This window comes from Diplotaxodon limnothrissa, linkage group LG18, assembly GCF_057381915.1.
Source record: "Diplotaxodon limnothrissa isolate DT_005_m linkage group LG18, D_limnothrissa_male_GT1.1, whole genome shotgun sequence".
Lineage (NCBI taxonomy): Eukaryota > Metazoa > Chordata > Actinopteri > Cichliformes > Cichlidae > Diplotaxodon > Diplotaxodon limnothrissa.
In genome coordinates, this window is record NC_140613.1 from 26507212 (window position 1) to 26531157 (window position 23946).

Here is a 23946-nt window from a genome sequence, read left to right on the forward strand (position 1 = left end):
AAACTGAACCTTCACTGTGTGCAAAGTTGATATCCATTTATTTAAATTATGATATGTAATGAAATTTTCCGATACCTCACCGAATTTCATGAATCTTCTTGGAGAGGTGAGAGGTTGATATGGACAAAAGAAGATGCGTTAAAATTAAAAACTGTAAGTGGAAAATTAGTTATCGTTATCAAAATAAATCCCTATCCACGCACGTTGCGCCTTCGACGCTCCTGATTCGTTGATCGAGGAAACGTGAACGCGCACGTAGGTCGAGTGCAGCACGCAGGTGCGTCATTCAGCGGCTCTTTCAAATTGTTTGTTTTAGCCTTCACCGTGATTAACCAGAGCTGTTAGGTCGCTGTTTAAAAAAAATAAAGTAAACAGCGTCTCGGTATTAAAATTGAAACCGTCTTTCAAATGCTCGGTCCTTAACAGCGATGACAGACAGAAGCTACAATGGAAGAGGTAAAGTTACAAGGCTTTTATAGCAGGTTTAATTAGCTAAAGGGCAGTTAAATAGAAAGCTAATTTACTTGTATTGCTTTTCTTTCTGCTAATGTGCTTCTGCTGCTGCTTTACTCTTTCTAACACACGAGTATGGCTTACTTAACTGATAGAACGGGGAAAAAAATACTTTTGAAATAAAATCATCATTTTTACGACCAACCCAGTTAAATATATGAAAGTCGTTTCGGTGCTCACAGTGATAGCAGTTTTTCCTTTTGATCGCTTTTGAGAAACATGGATGTCTTAAATTTTCTACATCTATTATTGATTAAAACAATATATGAAGGCTTAATCTGTTCAGTAGCATCTTAATTAACCAACAAACACTTGGGTTTTAAATGACCAGCGACTTGTGGAAAAAAAAGCCTCGCAATTACCAAAAGGGTGTAGTTTTGTTTTTTCGGGGAAAAGAAAGAAAGCTTAAAGCAGAGACATTAAATTTAGGTGAGCGGATTACTACTTTAAACTCTGCAGTTAGAAAAATAGTTCTAAAGTACCAAAAAAAGGTACCTTCACGTGTCATTTGTATGATTGGTAGGTAAGGTAGGATTGGAAACTTAGAAAGTTTATTTTCATTCCTGTTTCTCAGCATATGCAAACATTACCTGTTGAATTATAGCAATTTTGTTGGACAGATGGAACGCAAAATTATTTCTGTATCACTTTCAGGGGAGTAAATGAGGAAAAGACGTCTTTTGTAATTTTTGCAGGCTTATCTCTTTACCCCTTGAATGCCGAGCAGCAGCAACCCTTGAAGCTTTTTTTTTTTTCTCTAAACTGAGCAGTTTCTGTCATATTTCGGGCCTGCTTATAGAAACAATGACTGGGTTTGTACCAGAGGTTAGTGAGGGTGGTCTCTGCCCATGTAGCTTTCCTTGGAAAACGACAAACTCTTCTAATGGTTGTCACACCACGTCTTTATAGATATATACTGAGGTGTCAGCGCTCGTCATTAAGGGTTCAGAGGAGGGCATCAAACCTTGTCTTTATGAGGGAAAAGAGTTAAAATGACCATATAACATCCCTTATACTTCTGTGCTTTCTTTTACTTACCTTTTTTTTTTTTTTTTTTTTTTTTTTTTTTTTTTTTAATTTAGGAGGGACCAATCAACTTCAAAGCACTGAGGGCCAAATTTCAGGAAGAGGCTCTCCTGGCTCAATCCAAAACCAGCCGTCCAGCTGTTGCTGAAAAACCCAAACTGATTCTTCCACCTGGAGGTCACTGCACTGTGGTTAGCAGTATTAATACTCCTGCAGAAAACAAGACACCAGCGCTTCCTCGTGTCATTTTCAGAGATGCACTGCGACTGTCTGGAGGCAAGAGGCCGATTTCCTTTCCGCTGCAACCTCAGCGGACCTCCCTGTCATCTCAGCTTACTAATGGAGACGGCACAGCAAGGCATTCTCGATACATGCCGCTGGTGCTTCCTGTCCTGCCCGCAAAAGATCAGAAGACAGAAACACCATTCAGGAGAGAGTACAAACCCGAACCAGAGTTGGGGAAGGAAGCCTTGCCACAAACTAAAGTCAAGAAGAAGGCTTTGCTGCTTCCATTCAAATCAGTCAAAGCATCAAAGGTCAGTGCGGAAAGCGGAGATGAGCCCACATATGGTGATTTGACCACCAGACCGTGTAGCGCTCCTGGTGAGTTGCCATCAGTGGAAAAACAAACCACAGAGGATGGGGCTTCACTCCAAAGTGACCAATCAAACAGTGAATACCCCCTCTCCAGTCCAGATGTCCCAGTCACCCCTCCTTCAGCAGAGACCACAGTCGATTCTGACAATAAAATTATGAGCACTTTGGAGACGGCCAAGAAGAAATTCTCACGCCGAAACATGTTGATCTCTTCCAAACCCAAGAGCTTGCATTCCCCTGACAACACAGGCAAGGAGTTTACTCCACCACCGAGGACCGCTGATCTGCCCACCCCCCCACCAGTGTGTCTTTCACATCTGGCTTGTATCTCAGCCCGGCCTTTCTTCAAAACCAACAACGCTTTATGCAGTAAGCTATATGCAGAGTGACAAATGTCAAAATCTGCAGTTTCATCATGTGTGTTAATGTTATAACATAAATTTTTATATACATTGCTAATACTATTCATATTTAATGCTTTTCCCCCTCAAGAATCGGCACTGGATAAGCAGCTTGGCAGAGAGAAATCTGAAAATATGCCAGTGAAGACTGTTGAACTTCATCCACCATGTGTCCCACTAAAGAAGCCTCTGCCTGATCTGAGAACACTGGGGCCAGTGCCGGCAAAGCCCCTCAGACCTCCATTAGTAGATCTCAGCTATTACCATGCGCCTCTGTTTACTGGTATGAGAGTCTCACGAAGTCTACAGACATGGCCACTGGGAGCAATAGCAGAGAATAGATTTGCGTTAAAAACCTATTAGAAAATGTCAGCGAAGGTTAGCTGATGCGTTTTAGCAAATTCTGTCCTCTCTTGCTGTCACATAGACAGTTTACCTGCATCTCAAACTGCGCATTAGGTGTCAGAATAATCTGACAAATTACTTGGGCTGCGATCAGTCATATTAGAAAACATAGTTGACAACAAAAGGTTTCTTGATCTTAAGAAAAACCTGATTAATGTTGGAAAAATAGGAAAATGTAGGTTTTATTTTAGGTTTTAACATCAGCTGCTGTCTATATAGCGTCAGTTAGAATGATTATTTATTAGCAGTACTCCTAATAACATCTCAGGTTAAACAGATGCATGTTGGAAAAGGCTATCAGTCTGTTTATAGAGATTAATGTTTCATTTCTTCTTCTTTTTCCTCTTTTTGCATCTTCAGTTCTGTGGCCACAGTTCATGTGCTTAGTCATCAGTGACTTAGCATTATCCTCTCTGCAGTTCACATTATTCCTCTTTTTGTGGTGAGGCCTAACATCTGTTCAAATACTGCTTTTACTTTCTTATTATAGTGGTGTCACCAAACGTTAGCCAAGCAGAGTCTGAGCACCCACCCGTCTCCAACCCTCTGCTGGATGCCCCAGAGTTTCCAGACTTTGAAAATACAGAGATGGAAACAGCAGAAAGTGGAGGTGTTGATGTTGCTGCACTAGAACTGGAGGCCTTAGACTTAGTCGGCGCTAACCCTCACACAGCTGTCGACGCTGAGCATCCACAAGCTGACTTGTCAGCGCACGATCCTGTGGGGCCTCGTGTGAGCTCCATCATCCAAGATCTGAACCTTGGAAGTGAAAACATAATACCCCTTGATCCAGCCAGCTTCTCTGAACCAATAAACTTGTTGGAGTTCCCAGAGCCTGCTATACCACAGCAGAGGTCCCAGAGCAAAGAGGTGCTTGTCGATTCTTTTCCTAAATCTCCGTCTGATGAAACTGATGTGGGAGTTGCTGAGTGTCAGTCTTTCCCAGAGGAAAGAGAGCTCAGTAGCCACTCATGGTAAGTTTTATAGTAACTGGAATCAGTTTTTTTTTCCTTCTTCATATAACAGTGTGCTGTTTATACTTTCCCCTTACAGTGGACATCAACAGGACAGTTACTATGAAACGTATACTAACATATATGAAGATGTTGAGAATATGAACAAATTCACTTTGAGCCAAAACTCCACCAAAAGAAAAGGCGGACTGAAGAGTAAGTACTTCACACACATTTTATTCTTAAAATAAAACCATTTGCAGATATTTATTCTCATTTATAATCACTGTTTGCTTTTGCTTTTTACAGATCCATACGTGGACCACCAGCCAAAGGTAACTCATTTTTAAATCGGAGTATATAATCATCTTAGCAACTTTAAAAAGTGTATTTTACTGTGTATTTTTGTATCTAGTGTTGTCTTTTTTGGGTTTTTTCTCAAAAGGAGTCATGTGTTAAAAGGCAAAAGAATCCATGGTATGCTTTTTCTTTTTTCCCGTCTTTCATTCCCTCCTTCCCTTCTCGTAAACATAATACCTTTGTTCTGTTATTGACACTGTGACATCCATTCCCTTCCTATGGTTATCAAACTGCAGGGTTTGTGTATCGGGTGAACATTTGGCACATAATCATATGCACAGGTATGTCAGACATGTAAATCTTTTTACTTAACATGTGATTTAAAAAACAAGCTACTCAAATCCCTTTTTTCACATTTTTCTTAGCATGATGAACACTCCCAACCCCGCCGACCATAAAGAACAGAAGAAGCGGGAGAAACAACGATTGGAAAAGGAAAAAAAGGAGCAAAAAGAGAGGGAGAAGAAGGAAAATGAAATGAAAAAGAAGTTCAAAGTAAGGGGGTGATTTTTTTGAGATGATGACTTTTGATTTTAGTTTCCTTTGGTTACTGTTTATTCAGCTTTTCTAAGTCACAGTTGGGAAATGTTACTTCCTGAATTTTTAGGGTTGTTTTTTTTTTAATAAAACTTCAAACATAGAATCAGTGCAGCATCTCTTCAGAGATGTAAAACATTTTTGTGCTTTACTTTTTTTGCTGCTTAGGTATTTGTAAGACAGTGCAGCTCATTGCTAAGATGTGACTCCTATAATGTATAACAGATGGATGTGGCTTTAGGGTCTGAAAAAGTACCATATACCTTTCTTTCTAATAGCCAGCAGAGGGTGACACCTGTGTTTTCTGGAAATAAAAATAAAAAATCCTTTCATGTATAACCTCAGTAAATGTGTTCCTGATGTGATCAATTTCACTAACTAGAAGTCTAATTTCAAGTCTTTATGAATACAACAAAACAAATATTTGTTTTCAGTTTGCCAGCCTGTGAGTGTGTGACATCCAAGGACAGCTTCTGAAAATGAAACCAATGCAGAAAGTGTTAAAAACTCCAGTACCTGTAGGAATCCCCATAGTCTCGTGTTAAAATGTCCAACTTTACAGCATTAAAAAGCTTGTTTACAACCTGGTAGAAAAAACAGTTTTCACTGCTGTGGATAGTTCACTTGCTCATAACAACTGAGTGGCTAAGTCGATTTTACAGGTGTTCAGACACCGACAGCTGAAGCCGATGAATAAGTGCTTTGTAATCTTAGCAATAGTGTGTGTGTGTGTGTGTGTGTGTGTGTTGCAGCCGCAGGGTTTATGAATGCAGCTTGCTCTCCAAGCTTGCAAACATTAGCAGATTAATTGGCACTCCAGCCTCCGTCCACCCAAAAAGAAAAAAGACAGGGCAGTGGTCAAAATGTTAATATTGAACCTTAAAACTCTAACGTCATTGTTTACATACAGTCTTTTACGTGACCTCGTAGGTGACGGGGGACGAAGAGCCGATGTACCATGCCAAGGTGATGGTGGCCAGTAAAGTCCGCAAGAATGATCTGCCTGTGAAGAGCGGGGATACGGTCAGCATTATCCGCACCACCAACTGCCCCAAAGGCAAATGGTTGGCCCGAGACGCCAACAACAAGTGTGAGTTCACTTTTGTGTTATTTGTAAGTGTGAAATAAGAATGGCTTAATAGCATCTGGACTTTAAAAACATAGCATGGATACAACAGATGTTGATACAACAGGAGTGTTTCCACATTTGGTGTCATTACTTTGCTGCTCTCTCCTTGCAGATGGTTATATTTCAGTGATGAATGTGGAGCTAAATATCAAGGAGATGCTGGAACTCGGCAAGAAGGCTCAAGCAGCAGGGCGAGGAGGCAACGTGGAGGGAGATAACATAAGTATTGGAAGCAGGTACTGGGTAGCACACTGATCAAATTTTTAGTTTCTCAATTAAAAACAAAACAAAACAGTGCCATGATTCACTTTTTTCTTTGTTTTTCAGATCCTCAAACCAGCCTTTTCTAACAAGCAGTTGTAAGTTTCAGGAGGCTCTGTATGACTGAGTGCTGCTGCACTGAGGCTGGATCCCAGCCAGCATCACTTAACTGCTGTCATCTGCTTTACGGCCGGGTGTTATTTTATGATACTGATGGAATTCATGGGCTTTCATTAGCATGCTTGTCAGGCTTCATTGTTTGTTTTATTCCTTTTTCCTTCTTCACACAGTCACAGATGACAGCGAGGAGTGGGCCTATGAAGATGAGACCCTCTCACCATTCAGTGAGAGCCAGTAAGATGTTTGGCATTTATTCAAAGCAGCTTTTTGATCAGTGTCACTTCTAAAAATGACAAATGAACATTAAATATTCTTTCTCTTCAATTTGGGTAGCAGCTTTTCTCAGCAGACGGCTTCAGTGCCCGAGACGTGTGAGTACATTTTTATGTCCCGTCTTTTTGAAGTTGAAATGGGCCAACAGAAGATGCCTACCCACACCCCCACCCTCTCCTGTTTAAAGGGAACTCTGGTTGTTTTATGCAATGGCAGACTGCAGCAGGGCTTTGATGTGCACTTTTACCATATGTTTTTCTTACTTCCTTCCTCTTCAGTCTGCATTTTAACTAACCCCGTTCCTGTCTCGCCCTTCCGCTTACACCTCTGCCCTTCATTTGTTCACTTTGTCAGCATGTGTTCATGCTGGTGCCCAGAACACACCGAATGACGCCAACTTGGATGACCTGCACTCGCAGTAAGTCTCAAACACGGATGTCAGAGCAGACGCATTATTTCCCTTTCAAACCCTTCATAAACATTACTGCACTGCTTCTTAGCAAGGGTATATATACTGTGTTGTGGACTAATTTATGATCACTTACTGTGTTAATGAGCAGGTAAATATTAAAGGTGGAAGAGGAGCAAAAACAATATTGGGACACATTTTACAAGGTCCTTGAAGCTGTAGCGATACAGGGAGTGTTTCTAGAGACCTCCACTGATTACAGGAGCGACTAAAGACTATCATTGCCACACTGGATGATAAACTTAAAAATCTTAGCTGATTAACAGTCTGCCCGAGAAAGGCGAATCACCAAACCGAGAAACCGGCTAACTGCTGGGTTCTCTTTTTGTTAACCTGTTACTTGTGTATGATTTTTCTTGATTGGCATCATTTTCTTTTACAAAATGATTAAAAACTCCAATTATAATCATCTGTGAGGTATTCCAGTTTATTCTTTTGTGCGAGCAACTGTATAAATCTAAAAGCTATTCAATTTGTAATCACATCCGACAAAGGGAGGGCGCCAGCTGGTAAAATATTGGCCAATTTACTTGAAATTTAAGCGAAACAATTAATCAGAAGAGAGAAAAGCTGCTGATTGTCTAAGTGAGCAAAGCTTGAAGTCCAAAATATTGGGATATTTTAAATCCTAAGTGGCAGAAATGGTTAAATAACCAACGCTTGCTGTTTTATTTAACCTACTTATCAACATCTTACTAATACACAAAGGATCGCCACTATTAATTTTTGTTTGTTTTTTGTTTTTTTTAAACTGTGGATTTGTAACATAAGTTTTCTTCTTTTTTATGGAACACTGAGTTTAAGTTAAGCCTAAAACTAAATTACAAAAATTGACTTTGATAGCATTGCCTTGAAGGCTTTTACCTTAGCTGAAGGAAGCTTTTTGAGCCTTTTATAACCAGGCTTTTACTTTGAAACCTCAGGCCAATACAAATTTGATAAAACGTTTTGTCTTCTGTTCCAGGAAGTACAAAAAGTAGCCTTTAATAAAAAGCTCTGCTTCAGGGAGGTGTTGTGTTGGGTTCTACTCACCCTGCACAGTCTTGTTTCCGTGGAAGAATTTGGAAGCTGGACAAAATAAAACAACTAATTTTGCAACATTACTTCTGCTCTTCAGAATTAAGCATGAAGCCCTGCAGAAGTTGGCAGTCTTCTTTCACCACACCAAAGATGAACTTGGTGATGTCCATGATGATGATGATGATGATGATGGAGCAAAGTTTACAAGGTTTTATTTTTGTAACCTTTAACCTCAGACACTATTTATGCAAACTTGTCATGTTTCTAGCTGCTTGTCTTTATATTCAACAGCACTGTTCTTTCCTCTTCTTGTGTCCTGTTTAGCCATGAACCTCAGAGTAAGTGGTGTGTTGTTTTTGTTTTTCCCCTCCCATTCTCTGCCATGGCTCCACTGTTGTCACCACATGTCGCCCTCACTGATAATATGCATATGCATCTGGTACACTAGCTGCACAGGGGCTCAGAGGAAAGCACTCCAAGGGATCATTAACACCGCCCAAAAGATCACTGGCTGCCCTCTCCCCACACTGGAAGTTCTACACAACGCCCACTGTTTTAAAAAGGCCCAAAACATCATAAAAGACACCTCACATCCTGGCCACTCCCTGTTCGAACTGTTGCCCTCAGGCAGACGGTACAGGGCAATCAGAGCAAGGACTAATAGACTCAAACACAGCTGTTATCCAACTGCAATAACACATCTGAATACTACAAAAAAATGTCCATCACGCCACTCTTGTGTTAATCTATGCACGGTCTGAAGCATGTGTGTGGGAATGTATGTGAATGTTTTACTGTTATATCTTATTAGTATTTTAAGTATTCTATCTATTTTATTTATTGAATTTTATTGTTTTATTTATATTTTGATATTGCTAGGGATGATGCAATGATCGGGGACCATTCTTAATTTCGTTGTTCTCATGACAATGACAAAGATTCTGATTCTAATGGTGAAGCTAAACACGGGAGACTTTTTCCCTAATGGAAAATAACTTGAGAAACCTTTATCTGCTTTAAATGACCTGGAGTCATGCTGCTGTTAGTTATTTTGCGTTGCTGGTTGTTCAAAGCTGATGTGACACTTTTATCTGTTCGTCTTTATCTAGACTTCTTGAGTGCGGTTGAGGAGCCTCCATATCCGTAAGTGTCTCCTGTTTCCTTCTGATCAGAAAGCCTAACTTTGTTATTATGACAAACATTAAACTGAGTACCCATAGAAGCATGTACTGTAATACTTAGGGTTAGGTAAGATGTTTTTTCTTTCTCATAAACTGTTGTAATGCCCTGTGTTCTTCTTGACAGTGAACAAGAAGTTGACTTCACAGAGCTGGAACTTCTTCCTCCCCCACCGCTATATGCTGACACCTAATTATCACTTTATGGAGATTGATGTTATGACTTTGACCCTCTGCTGTGAAGAAAAAAACCCTCATGAATACTAATTGAACTGTGATATCACCTACTTTTTGCGAATAGTAGTCGTTTGTTTTTTTTTTGTTTGTTTGTTTTCATTACTCTGGAAGTCACTGAAATGAGTAATGGTGCACATATTAAACAGTTACACTTTGTCTAAATACCAGTAACAGTAGTTAAGTGTTCACTTGTGGTTGCTTAGTTATGACTGTTTCCAGAAATGTTGTTTACATTTCTTTCTTTCTTTTTTTTTTTTTGCTGTTGTTTCAGTGTAACATCTAATAAATAGTTGACATCGAGTTATGCCTTTATGACACCGTTTGGTTTTCCTATCCTGTTTGTGTACAGTCTTTTCTTATGACTGAGTTTGAGGCAGTGGTGGGGGAACTCCAGGCCTCAATGGCCGGTGTCCTGCAGCTTTTAGATGTGTCCTTGATCCAACACAGCTGATTCAAATTGCTAAATTACCTCAACATGTTTTGAAGTTCTCCAGAGGCCTGGTAAAAAACACATCATTTGATTCAGGTGTGTTGACCCAGGGTGCAATCTAAAATCTAAAATATGCAGGACACTGTCACATGAGACCTGGAGTCTCCCCCCCCCCCCCCCCCCCCCCGTTAAAGCATCCCAGTACTGAGGCTGTGCTTATCAGGGTTACAAATGATATCTTAAGAACAAATGATATGGGCAGGTGTTCTATCCTTGTATTACTTCACAAATGTGTTCTTTACCTCACGCTGGCGTCCTCAGTCCAAAGACATGCACGCTGGAGTGAATTGTTGTGTTCATTGATATAATTGAATAATCTGGGCTGGATTTAGGTGGTGGCTGTGGCTCAGTAAGTTAATTTTGTCAACTGTAATTAACTTGCATCTATTGCAGTGTATTTAAGAGCATGTCAGGTGTAGGTTAAAAGTACTTTTTAATGAATGTTTGTGTAATAGGTGAATGAGGATGGTACCAAGAAAGCACTTTGAGTGCTCAAATTGCTTCAGTCCAACTGCAACCCTGAATTGGATGAGCAGAAGAAAATGGATGAGCTCAAAGTTTGCAAAATCAAGGAAATTTTCCTACTGGTTTTTCCCTCCATCTATGAGTTATTTAAAGTGGAAAATGAGAACTTGCTCCAGAATTTGAAGGAGGAAAAAAGTTTATTTTTCTTTGCTTTGTTGCTGCTGTTGACTGGGGCGCCCCTCAGCCCTGAGAGGTGAGTGGGGTGGTGGGAGTCCCCACCGGGCACATGAAAGAGGAGGAGCCGGAGGAGGGGTTTTCTTGAAAGGCTGTGACAGGACCTATCCCTGCAGAAACGAGTAAAGGATGGTTAGAGGAAGGTGAGCCATTAGTGAGGAGCGAGTAGTTTCCACAGTGTTTTCCAGCTGACCAAAGAGACTCGCGTGACTGCTCCTACTTAGGATTCCTGTAGAGACACGTGTTGTAGACCGAGAAATAAACTCCAACAGCAACCAATTTATTTTTATTCTGCTTCCTCCTCCTTTTTTTAACCAAACACGCAAACGCTTTAAATGCAACGCTGTCTGATCTATGAGAAAGCCATGGCAGCCAACACGAAGAACGGCGGGAGTTCGCTCAACAACAACAACTGCAAAGACCACAGCGGGAGGAAGCTGCTGGTCGGAGTGGATCTGTTCTGCCTGTTTTTAGGTAAGAGTCGCGTCACGTTACTGTGGGCACCTTTGGCGGGAAGTTTGCGGCTTCTTGCTCGTTTCATTGTTACTCCTGGCGTGTTTCAAACTGACAGTTTCTCGCTCGTGTGCGGCTGCCCCGGCTTATACTCGATACCAGGGATGCCGAGCTCGTTTGATGTCGTGACACTTTCTTTAAGAGAAAACTAGTTTTTTACTGCACATTTCATTCCCGAGGCTTCTCAATATAAGAAAAAGAAGTGCAGTTTCACGTAGAAATGCTGCAGCATGTCAGTGGAAGAAAGTGGACTCTGCAAGACTCTTTGGGCGGAAATTGTAAGAAACAAATGTGTGAAAGTCCGCCCAGGCTGTCCTGTATTAATAAAGCTGAAATTTTTGGTAATTCATTCATTGTATTTATTTATTTTCTGTGGAGGCGTAAAAAGAACAGGCATGTAGATTGTGGGGAAAACTGAACTTTACTGTCATTTAATGATTTATCGGTAGCTTCATTGCTGTAGTATGTATGGCTGTGGGGGAAAGTCTTAATCAGTAGAAAAAGCTGTAGAAAAATTCTGAATATTCAGTTTAAAGGTCAAAATGTATTCCTTATTTTCCAAAGACATTCACATTAAAGTCCTTCCCAGGCCGATTCTAGTCCTCAGACCATATGTTTCACACCACTGAGTAATAATATAAATGTCTTTTTCCTGTAGTTCATTTGTGATATTAAAACACTGCATTTGTATCTCTTTTCTTTATGTCTGCTGTAAAAATGTGTATTAAATAAGACAAAAAGTGATAATATCACATGTGATTCTGCCACACCAGCTTTCACAAACTTTGTAACTGAAGCAAAGCAGTGGCTACTCTGGCCTGTTTATTTAGCTATTAAAGTACATGTGGATTTCCAAAAGTTACATTAGCTTACTCCCTAAAAAATGCAGTCCAAGTGGAAAGAAATTAATAAAGTGCTCCGGGAGGGATATACATTTCTTTGGTCTCCACCCACACCTGTGTGGACTTCTGCTTTGACTGTTCATTTTATTTTCCAGAATGGCCCACATTCCAAAGCAGCAGGAATTCTTCAGATCTGAACATCTGGCATAATATTTCTGTGTGTGTGGTGTAATTAAGGGAAGTGGTGAAAAGGTCAGAGCTGAGTGTGTGTGTGTGTGTGTGGATCCATTCTGGTCCTGTGATGTTCAGCAGCTGCACACACTGGGTGAAACATTCAGAACATGAAAGTCCCAGTTTTAAAAGTGGGGAGGGTGCTGTGTGGTTCAGACCTTTGACTTCATTTTCTGCTGTGATACAACCACATGTTTGCATTGTGTTGTTCACTGGAATATTGGTGTAAAGTCATGATTGCAAACACCGCAGCAGTGGTAAGATAAAGCCGCAACTATACTGGATAGCAGTTAAGCTATTGTTAACAGTGGTTTAGACTACAAACAATCTTTCTTTGACAAGCTATATTTAGTTTAAGTGTAATTTTATTTTTTGTATCTCTGTGGAGGGTAAATCCCCGTCGTTTCTTCTCTATGTACATAACTTCCCACAGAGAAGCTTGTCAACAAACCAAGAGTGTTTTTTCTGGCTAAAGATGTGGCTTGAACAGAGCAACCACAAGGAGGAAACGTCTGGCCAGCGCTGGTTAATCACCACTTCTCCTTCATTCTCACACACTGATTTGTACTTCTGGGGAAAACTGCATCCCAGGATATTGCTCCCCAGCTCTGTCATGCACTGAGTGAATGTGCTCCCCATGGACCCGTCAGTGCATGTAAAGATAACAACAGGGGAAGTCGGCTGGATGAGAAAGTCATGCTGATTCAGTGTTGACTAGAACTGAATTGGGAGAAGGAAAAAGAAAGATGCCCCTCAATCAGCCCCGGGGCGAGGGGGTGATTGGGTTCACGTTTACTCTAAGCTGTAGCAACTGACTCTCCAGTTAATCGCGTGATCACGTTTACACGTGCCTTCGCCCAGCTTCACAACTAAGCTGGTGATTGGCGGTTAATGGGTAACGATCTGAATTTTTTACCACACTTTTTTTTTTTTTTTTTTTTTAAATCCCTTAAGGCCTGCTCACCAGAATGAGAAAAACAGAGAACCTCACTTTCATAATGCGTTTCATTACTAATTGTAATTGGATGCGTTGGAGGCCAACACAAGCCTCTACAAGCAAAACTGAAACTAAAAGTGTCTTTGTATTTAGAATTTGGTTAAACGGAGCCTTTGGGAATAGTAAACATGAGCTTTCTTTCTGAAACGAGTTATTTCCAGTTAATCCAGTTCTTTCCAGGAACCCGTAGGCTCCTAGATTCCTTCTTGTGACACAATTTCCAAAAAAAAGCTTGACCCACAGACCTTTTGGAAAAGAGAAAAGCACTGAGGTGTTCCAGTTTAATAAATGTTTGTGTTAAATGAAATTGTTAGTCCAGTGTGGCAGTCAAGATGTGAGATTCACATTTGATTTCACTGGGATTTTCATTAAAACCCAAGCAGGCAGACCTGCGCCAACCCCCCACCCCCATGCTGAAATTGTGAAGTAGCTCAATTGCTGTGTGTGTGTGTGTGTGTGGTGAAAACAACTTCATCTGTGTATATGTCACAGCTGCCTCAGACGTGTATGTATACTTTTTTTAGGCCAGCAGACAGCGAGGGATCCCTGCAAGTGGAAAATGTGCGTCTGTTTGTTTTTAATAGCCGTGTTGGCGAATGCCTCCTGGAGTATAGTGAGGATTGAATTCGGAGTGTGCGTTTACCGCATATTTATTCTAGTTTCCACAAGGTGTGGCTGCATGGAGCTGTCAGATCTTGATGATGTGTCTTCTGCCGTGTTTCGACGTTACGCCGCGCTCATTCGTGAGCTGAAAAAGTCATCATCGGTCTTCATTTACGGGGTTTGCTTATTTTCACATTTTGTCTCCACAGTTGTTTTGGAGAAGAGGTGCGAGAAGGAGATCATGAACTGCAGGAAAAAAAAATCTTCCAGCATTCTGCTTGTTTTTTATTGTCTTTGGGCCGATGCTGCTAGTGCGAAAGGCAGACTCACGGCTGCTGACTGGTGTTGTTGTTGGCAGTGATGAGGACACCCTCCACCCCCTCGCCCTCCCCCCCTGACTTTTAGATGAGGGGAAAAGGAGGGGAGGGAAAATCCCAAGATGCCACACTCACTGCTGATGCTGCAGCTCTGTTTCGGATGCAGGGGGTCAAAGGACTGTGGAAGAAAAACCTGAGGCAAGCAGGGGTCACATTTCTTCTTTTCTTTTTTTTAATATATTCCAATCACCGCTTTGGAACCGTTGACCTCACGCTGGTTCCTCAAAAGCTGTGACCTCTTAAGTTCATCAGGCCGTTTGCCATCCATTGGTTTCTTTCCATCAGTCTCTGGCCTTGTGGTTTGTGGGTTTGCAAATGTGTTTAGATGCAGTCGCAGGGGTCGGGGCTCTCGGGTCAATGTGCTTCGCATGTAGCATTTTGAGCTTCTGTGCCCTTTTTTTTTCATTTTTATTATTATTATTTTCCCTCCCTAAATCCTTTGTATCAGCAGTTTGAACAGACTAAGTCCCTGCTTTGGAAAGGCTCGTGTTGCTCTTTTCATAGCCAGACTAACCAAACTGAAGGGATCAGACATGCAGGATTTAGCAGACTTTAAACTGCAGTGTATTTTTACAGTTCCAGAGCTGTTAATATGTCCCACCCTGCGCTTTTTCTTTTTTCTTCTTCACTGGACCTGCTTCACAGCCGCTCCATCCAGGTGTTTGGTTGAAGAACAACAGTGAAAGCGAGAGAATTAATAATGTGAATCCTGCTGAATGTGGCAGGACTTACCCCGGCATTCAGGGTGCCAGAGTTCTGTCTGTAACCTGAGCCCAGCCCACAGCTGAACCTTCAAAGGCACCCCCGGGTCAGCTGTATGTTTGTGTGTGTGGATGTAAAGGGGCTCAGCAGTGACTGGAGCATGTGTTGACATTTATTTTGAGAAATTGTGCCCGCTCCCCCGTCTGCTTGTTTTTCTTTGTGTCTGCAGATCGCGGACGTCTTCAGAGAGTGGCTCGAAAGCTAAACGTTGCTTTGAAGTCGTTTGAAAGTGTGTTTTCCAAATTCTGTCCGAGATTTGAGGCCTCCCCCTGGGTACCCTCGAATATCAAAGTCCTCGCTGAAGTCTGTTAGGAAATTGACGGGGAAAATAAGCTGTTTTGGGGGGGGAGGGGGTTGGCTTGCATCTTAACTACGCCCACTCTGTTTGTTATCGGAAGACAAATAAGATCTTTTTGGCACTTTTGCCGAAAAACACGCAGTCTATCGGACACAAACACCTCCCCCGAGGCGTCTTTTAAAAGGGCCTTTTTAAGAGTAAGAGCACTTCGGCAGGAAAGGAAGGAGGACTGATAGCGTGTGTTTTTTCTTGTCAGTTAACTGCAGCATTGCCTCCTAAGAACAGGGCCCATCTTACCCTCTTAATGGGAACTTGAAATCATTTGATGCTATTCTCGGCTCAAGCGGTTCACTTAAGTCAAGTGCAAAATGGTGATGATTTGATTTAATGGTTATCATTTTTTCTTCTTTTTACGATAACGGGCAAACGGGATGCGATAAGCTCGTAAACTTACTGTAAATGTTTTAAATGTGTTTTGTTTTTTCTCTCTGTTGATCCAACGTGTCTGTGTTTGTGGTCCTGTGTCTGTCCAACCATGCAGTGATGCTCGTTGCCGTGCTGTTGCACAAATTTCCCTTCCCGCCTTACCAGAGAGGATTCTCCTGCAGTGACAGCAGCATCAATCTGCCTTATAAGAACAGCACAGTGTCCACTGCGCTGCTCACGGCAGTGGGCTTCACTGTGCCTGTGGTCTCAGTAAGTTCCTGCGCGGTGAAGTAAGAAAACGAGAGAACACGTCGGGACGCTCTCAGTTCATTACCGGCTGCACTGTGACACCTTAGGGGGGGTCTGATTGGTTCAGCAGCCTCTCACTCACTCTCAGTGGTTTTGTCTCATTGACTGTAAATCACGTACATTACCGCCAACCATTTTCCACTGCGCGGTATCGTTAACTTTTAGATTTAATTGCTACCCTTCAGGCTGCCTCGGTTTCCATTTATTTCACTGCTTCAATAAAATTAAATATTTTACACGTTTAGAAATGGGACTATATAATAATGCAATTACCAGCAACTCCCTAAGATGATCAAAGAGTCATCTAGTCTATGAAATCTTAAATGATCCTAAAAACACACACAGTTTCCCACACTCTTGCTTATGTACGTTTTTAAAAAGAGATTTTCAATTCACTAAATTTTCTGTCGTCTGCTGGGATTTGGATATATGCGTTATCCCAAAAATAGATATCTGAGCTCGTTTTTCTATCAGAGAATAAGTCAGTTTTCAGCTGGCTTGGAGAGTTACAGATAAGTCTGAAAGCAGTGATTGTCCAAAATCCGTCTTAAAACGTGTTGTATTTTAACAAAACTGGAATAATTTCTCCATCGGTTGTGGATAGCAGCCACAGAATGAACTGAGCCGGTCCCACGTGTTCGCTCGTTACCTCTTGCTTGTATCCGCGTCCTCCTGTAATTTGCGTGGCATTAACCCAGCACCTCCGTCTCTCTTTCTCCCTCTCCCTTTCTTCTCCATCACCCATCCCCACCAACCCTCCTTCCTCTCTGTGCCGCTCGCTGCTTCTTCACACTAGCCGGCCTGCCTTTCTTGGTCATTGAAACCAGCGCAGTTCAGCCTTACCATAGAGGGTTTTACTGCGACGATGAGTCCATCAAGTATCCGGCCAAAAACGGAGACACCATTAGCGACGGTGTGCTTAGCGCTGCTGGCATTCTAATCTCCATCCTCTCTGTAAGTCCTCTCACCCTGACCACTAATGTCATCACCTCCTCTCATGTTTTTGCACCTTGCCCATATACTAGCAGCACCGTTGAACTGCAGTTGATGTTAACCACATCCTTTGTCATCATCCATCAGTCTTTATTCATTGTTACAGCCAAGTGTCCAGCACAGACGATTTGTAGTAACGCTGATACACTTTTCCAGCTGTTAGATTAGAACAGTTGTGTTTTTCACCAAGTAAACCTGCAATCTTCTCTGTGCGCTTTACTGTATGTGCTGAGAAATGCGGGGTTTATCGCTGGGCTTTATCTTACAGTTGATGCGTTCTGGCCATAAACTGAGATTGTCCCGGGAGATGGCTGGAACGACGACTCCTCGTACCTGCACCATCACACCTTATTATTCGTTTCACCCCGTTCTAGATAACAGTCAGTCAACATTTTCTCAGGGCTTTGCCTTGGGGGATGAGGGGTGGGATTTAAGATGATTCAGGTGATTTGAGTAGGTTTTTGGAAATTCCTGTGAGAAAGCGATGATGACGAACCTGTGCACATTTCCTGGATATCAAATTTTTATTTGCCACGATGATGAAGCCCAATGGCCCTTTCTGCTCCAGATAATGTTGCTGCTTCAGGTTTCAGATGGCCATCAGCGGGCCCTGCAGAGAGAAGCCTAACATTTCACAAACACCTCAGAGTGCACAGCTGCACTGCGGCTCAAAATAATCCAATAGAAACGCTTATAACTGCATATTTTAATAGTGCAAACACTAAATATATCTTAAGCTGTCATCCTTATGAAAATCAGGAGAAAATATTTTAGGTATCCTTTCTGAAAAAATCCATGAATAGTTTGGAATTAGGGTCCACAGAAAAATCCCCAAATAGGCGGAAGGTCGACTGTGAAGATTAATTCTATTGTTCTAGTGCATTTCCAGTTCACTAGTTACGTAAACGGCTATTAAACATTACATCTCAGCAAACTACAAACCTTCAGCAGGCATTAAAGGCCTCACACTGGTGATCACAGTAAAGGAACTGTGGTACGATACCGTAGATTCTTTGATCGTGGTTTTAGAATTGCGACAGGATAAATGCACACACAGTATTTTAAACAAATACCACTGACATGCAAGAAAGTGAGCACAAACATCCAAATCACACACAATAACGGATAAATAAGACTAAAATAAATGGACAAGCAGCCTGGACAGGAACATGGAGCATACACACATTAATGATAAAAAGAATAATGATGATGATGATGATAATTCTGCTCAGCGCTGCTGCAGCACATGCTGTCACCTGACAGAGCGACATGTCGCCGGCTGTCATCATCTCGCCCTGCAGTCACCAGAGCAGACTCTGGGCCCTCAGGGGCTTTTAATGGTGAGGAGACCTGGCTGTGCAATTATGGTTGATGCAATGGTTGTTTGGTTAAATACTGTAATTGCTGGGGTGGAATTGTGGCGAAAGCCCCAAACAAGAAGGCTCTGCCAAATATCGCATTTTCCCCTGGCGCAACATGACTTTAAAATCCACGTTTTCTTTTTTTTCTTTTTCTCCCCCTGGAGCGTTCTGGCCAACCTCTGTTTTCTGAACCAGAAGGCACAAACATTAAGCCATTTAGTGCTTCATTTCCCACTATAGAACTAGAATCCAATGTGTCGTAAATGATTTATGCCCAACTTTATTAGAAGGGAAGAAAACACTGTGTCACTTTGGAAATGCGAAACTTTCGACATAAGCCACAAATTAGTGTCCTGCCCCACGATTATCTTTGAGGTTTCAGTGCAACAGGCATAGATTCTCGAATGCCAGCTCGTTCGCAAAGTATAAAACAAAACAAAAATCTCTCAAAGAAGGAGAACCAGATGTGTTTTGTCCCCCTTCCCCTCTTTCCCATGAAAGCCGCTGAGCTGTGTCGAGCCGGCTCTAAAGGCCTGAATGGTGGGAAAATGACGCGCTCGCACTATCAGCTTGTTAAATCTTCTTAAGGGGCTATCCCTCCCCAGAGAGACTTTCCCAGAATCCGACTTATTTCTGTGCCGTTCGAAAGAATTTCTTATGAAGCTGAGACACTAACATGAAAACAACTCACACGTCCCTTGTGAAATCTGAGCTGTTTCGGTAAGGCGGCCAGCGGAGGGGAAAAACAAACGTGCCCCCGACGTGCGCCTGTGGAGTCTGGCCTCCAGAATCAGACACAGCACCCAGCTCAGCGATTCTCCTGATTAGAACCACCGGGGCCCGGCCCCTCCTCCCTCCTCCGATGCTGACTTCCATCCTTCCACTCTCGAGCTGAGACAACAGCGGATGAGGAGGAAGGGGAGGAGGGAGGCTGAGGGGGGACTGCGAGGCGTTTTTGAGCTCCAGCAGCTGTTTTGAGTTACCTCCTCCTAAACACGCCTCACTCCATCAGTCGCTGGTTTAGACTGCGGTCTATTTACACACTTCTAGAAAACTATACAAGGTGGACTCGGTCTGACACCCCCCTCCTGTCATCTCACTGTTGTTATAGTTGTAGAATGGCACAGGTAAACACTTCAAACTCTAAACAAGCTCTTCTCGAGCCCCTTCTCAAAGAAATCACTGCATTCTCGTAGCTGTAATAACATCTACGGTCTTAATAGTTAATAGTGTGTTCATTATTTATTTGTTCTGATATTTAAAATATAAATGAATAGAAGCTCCCTCAGGAATAGGTCTTTGTTGTCTTTGTTACCAGTCGTGTCACTGACATTGCTTTCCCGTCTCTCCCCCTCAGATTATAATTGGTGAGAGCTACAGGATCTACTTTTTGAATGAAGGCTCCAAGTCTTTTGTGGGGAACCCGTACATTTCCGCTCTGTACAAGCAGGTCGGGGTGTTCATCTTTGGCTGTGCAGTCAGCCACTCCTTCACCAATATCGCCAAAGTGTCAGTGGGCCGTCTGCGTCCTCACTTTCTTGACGTGTGCGATCCTGACTTCTCCACGGTCAACTGCTCTCTGGGCTACATCACTGACTACCAGTGTCGGGGCCTGGAGAGCAAAGTTCAAGAGGCCAGGTATAACGGGCAAAGCTCAAAATGTTCTAAATATCCCAAATAAAATGCTTGATTGGCCGCTGTGTTTTTTAAGCCGTTTCAACATGCTGACTGCCATCTGCTCTCCTCAGGAAGTCTTTCTTCTCTGGACATGCATCCTTCTCCATGTACACGATGCTTTATTTGGTGGTAAGTTTCTGACCTTTTTATTCTCGTACCATCTTACTCATCCTGTTATTCTCTGCATGAATACTCAGTATGTCAACGTCTCTCTCTTGCAGTTTTACCTCCAGTCTCGCTTTACTTGGCATGGAGCCCGTCTGCTTCGCCCTTTAACCCAGTTCACCCTCATCATGATGTCTTTCTACACCGGCTTGTCCCGCGTGTCTGATCACAAGCACCACCCCACTGACGTGCTGGCTGGTTTCGTACAAGGAGCCCTGGTGGCTTACTGCATAGTGAGTGGCTGTGTTGCAAACTAGTGCACTAGATTTGTTCAGAAATCGAAGAGCGCTCAGGCTAAATCTTTCTAATAGAATGATGCCGTTCTAGTGGACAATCACCTCGCTTTTATTTTGAAAGTTCAGTCGTTGCTAACCAAAAAGCCCACCTTGCGTTTCTCTAGTGGCTTCTTTGCCCACCAGGTTGGTGTTGTGGATGTCCTCACTCTCATTAAGCTACTTAACAAGAGGGGATCTTGTCCAATCGTTAGATTTTCTCCAACTACTATCCTACTCCTGCATCACCACAAATGTTTATCTGTAGAAAATGATGCTTTTTTTGTGTGTGGATGCTGTTGGGGTCTATATGTTAAGTCTTAGGATGACAGTGAGCATTATCTATGGAGCGTAAACTAAAGGTTTCCATATCAGTATGTAAGAAAATGACAATGGTAATGATGTTCTATATTGGGTGAGACTGTGCCTTGTAAATGATGCAAAGATTTTTTTTCCTTTCATCATTTAGACGCACAGTCGGTTTATAATTTATGTTGCAAAAAGCATGTTTACAAGTGGAAAAAGCAAAGGGACCACATACAGAACCCTGAGGAACACCAAACTGTATTTCTAAAGGACAGAAAGTACGAGTGAAAGTAGGAGGAGTAAGACTTTAAATGGGAGGAACAAAATACATTTGTCTAGTACTGACATACTCATAAAAATCCCTCCATGTAAACAATGCATTGTCTATTTTCTATCTTACATTCTTAATGTTATTTGATTACATTTTTAACATTTTTAACATTTTGCCCCTTTGCGATGCTCAAACGTTAAAGGAGTGTTCTCTCTATGCTCTCCACAGGTCTTCTTTGTGTCAGACTTGTTCAAGCCCAAAGGAAGACGCTCTACTTTGTCTTCAACCCCTCTGAAGAAAGAACTTGTTCCCACCGTAGACATCAGAGAGCGGAGCAACCACCTCATCATAGCATAGAGAAGGCTGCAGAGTGACTGTATATAACCCTGACCTGTGCCTTTTTTATTTTTTTAAATTAAATCACAACTACAGCCACTAGTCAATACTGAATAATGGAAACTTCAAAGATCTGGAACATGCAGACAAATCCAGAGTCTTGAACATCTCACTGGATGAGAAGACGCTGCGGAAAAGCAGTTAAGCGACTTTAGCTCTCTGAATGGAAATTTGTCTTTATTTCCCCTCCGATTTACCAGACGATCTCAGAGTGGAAAAGAGAGCTGACCTCCTTTTGATTAAGAGATCCTTGTCCCTGTTTTGTGTTATGAAGATTTCTGGAGATGTCAACTGTCAGCTTAGAAATGGCAGCTGTAAACAAAGCTGTGCGGCTTTCTTGCCTCAGCTGCATCTATGAGTCCCGGGGTGCTACTCTGCTCCTGCCACTCGCTCACTGTGTGACCTGTCCTAACAAACCATGGCAACCAAACAAATTCCTTAATTTCAGGAAGGATGTTGTTTTTGTTTGGTTTGATTGCAACACAAGCAGTCTGTGTGATTTATAGCACTAAACTCGGTATTCTTTGTCACCACTTGAATGACATAAAGTGAAGCTTTTGGAAAGCTTTGTAAGCCGTCAAGTTTAAAAAAAAAAAAATGTGCACGATGTAATGTTGCTTAGAAGCTGCACATAAGTAACAGTAGTTGGGAAGTACAGTGAAGGCGTATGTTTTGGATGTGGGCCTGTTTCTGCTGGGCAGGACAAGCCCACACTGAGCCATTTAATGAAATGCCTGTTGTATGTACCAAGCGGGTACTCACGTGTGTGCGTGTGTGTGTGTGCGTGTGTGTGTGTGCGTGTGTGTGTGCGCGTGTGTGTGTGCGCGTGTGTGTGTGTGCGTGTGTGTGTGTGTGTGTGTGTGTGTGTGTGTGTGTGTTCAGTACATCTGTACATGCACACATACACCTAAAAACAACAAGATGCGCACTCATAGAGCAGCAGCTACCCGTTTCAGGACCAAAGCACAATTTAGTCATTATTTTCAGCACATTGTAAATAACTCAAAGTCATGTAAAGTAACACAAAAGGGCTAGCAACAAGCTAGGGCTAGCTCTGCATTATATAATAGACGACCATTTTATAATGATGCCAGTATATTTGTATGTTTTTAATGTAATTACCTAGCACAATGATAACTGTTACCACTGGGTGAAATATCAAAATGTCATCCTAACTCGACGGAGTTGAAACTTTAGTCTGACATGTTTATAAATGTACTTTATATAGAATCTGAGCATTCTTGTATATATTTTTAATTTTTTCCCCCACGTGTTGTGTTGTTCGTGCTGTGCGTGTGTACAGCAGGCATTTTGGTGAAATGTCCACTATGACTCTGACACCTGTGTAAATGGAATACGAGCTTCTTGAAGAGGCAGAGCATGAATATTAAGTTTTATAAAAAACAAAGCTCTCTAAGCAGACAGCTTCAGTACTTTTTTTTTTTCTTTTTTTTTATAGAGTTTGAGTATTTTTCTAACTTTGTGAAATTTTGTACGATGAAACTGTGTGACTATATCAAAATAAAAATGTCTTTAATAAAACGCCTAAAACCAAGAGCGAGAGTGTGTTTGGTTTGTTATTTTACTTGAAGACAAAAAAGAAATTCTCCGAAATTCTCTTTCTTTATATCTCGGTATAGTCGCTGGCAAGCCAGTGCGTGTGATGGAGCGATTTTTGGGTGTGGGGCAATACTAGACTTCCATGCGCAGCTTCCTGTGGGGGAAATGGTGAACATTCCAGGCTTTAACCCCTCTCCCCAATGGCTCGCTGGAATAATATAGAGTCCACACAAACTATGGCAGAGCGGTAAAATACATTCACATGTGAAAACGCTTGCAGGCTATATAGTTTGCCTGCCCTTATATACTTCTATGTTGCCTGTAAATGTATATGTTATCCACAGGTTGTGCTGTTTAACTGTACGTTTCTTTATGTGCCAGCATGTTCTCCTGAGCTGCTGAGGCACGACACCCAGAGGGAGACCAGAACTGATTAGTTTAATAAGCTGCAAAATGTGTTTTGTTTATATGACTATGTCAGGAGTAATGCTATTGTGTACCAGCTGCCTTGTGTTATGCTACTACTAAATTACTGTTTCCAGTGTCTTAATTTGCCATGAGACTACACCATACTGTGTGTGTGTGTGTGTGTGTCCACTCTGAGCTAGGCTACATTATGGGTTATTTTTAGGTATTCTATCTGGAACACAGTCCAAAACAAAACATCTCAACAATTCCTGAATGGATTCACATAGCTGCAGTACAGACCTTTTTTGTACACTGATACTCCTTTCTGCAGATCTGGCAAACGGGCCGTTGCTGGTTCATGTAAAAAGCATTACTACAGCTGTGTTACTGTCACCAGAAACTCTGCATTTAAAAATCGGGCATATTTAGATGCTGATGGGATTAATAACAGTGTTAAGGGCTTGAATCTAACAGACGTCTGTTTTCATGTAAATGTTCAGCACTCCAACTT

At 42.0% G+C, this 23946-nt stretch overlaps 2 protein-coding genes across 3 annotated transcripts; both read left to right on the top strand.

Moving 5' to 3' along the window:
- The first annotated feature begins 447 nt into the window (after nt 1–447).
- On the top strand, nt 448–9436 carry LOC146613820 (uncharacterized). Its single transcript, XM_085377825.1, has 19 exons — nt 448–456; nt 1596–2505; nt 2629–2820; nt 3433–3916; nt 3996–4111; nt 4205–4230; nt 4311–4372; nt 4492–4536; nt 4621–4750; nt 5723–5882; nt 6034–6157; nt 6249–6280; nt 6473–6536; nt 6636–6673; nt 6930–6993; nt 8162–8272; nt 8356–8402; nt 9174–9207; nt 9370–9436. Exons 1-19 carry the CDS (start codon nt 448–450, stop codon nt 9434–9436), a joined length of 2715 nt encoding a protein of 904 aa, XP_085233951.1.
- Nucleotides 9437–10956: 1520 nt separating this feature from the next.
- LOC146613821 (phospholipid phosphatase 3-like) lies at nt 10957–21496 on the top strand. Of its 2 annotated transcripts, none has more exons than XM_085377190.1 (6): nt 10957–11142; nt 15833–15987; nt 19738–20018; nt 20129–20186; nt 20279–20455; nt 21300–21496. In XM_085377190.1, exons 1-6 carry the CDS (start codon nt 11004–11006, stop codon nt 21426–21428), a joined length of 939 nt encoding a protein of 312 aa, XP_085233316.1. In that variant the 5' UTR covers nt 10957–11003; the 3' UTR covers nt 21429–21496. The 2 variants fall into 2 exon arrangements, with proteins under 2 accessions (XP_085233316.1, XP_085233317.1); XM_085377191.1 differs by lacking the exon at nt 15833–15987 and adding an exon at nt 16823–16980.
- Nucleotides 21497–23946: the final 2450 nt, after the last annotated feature.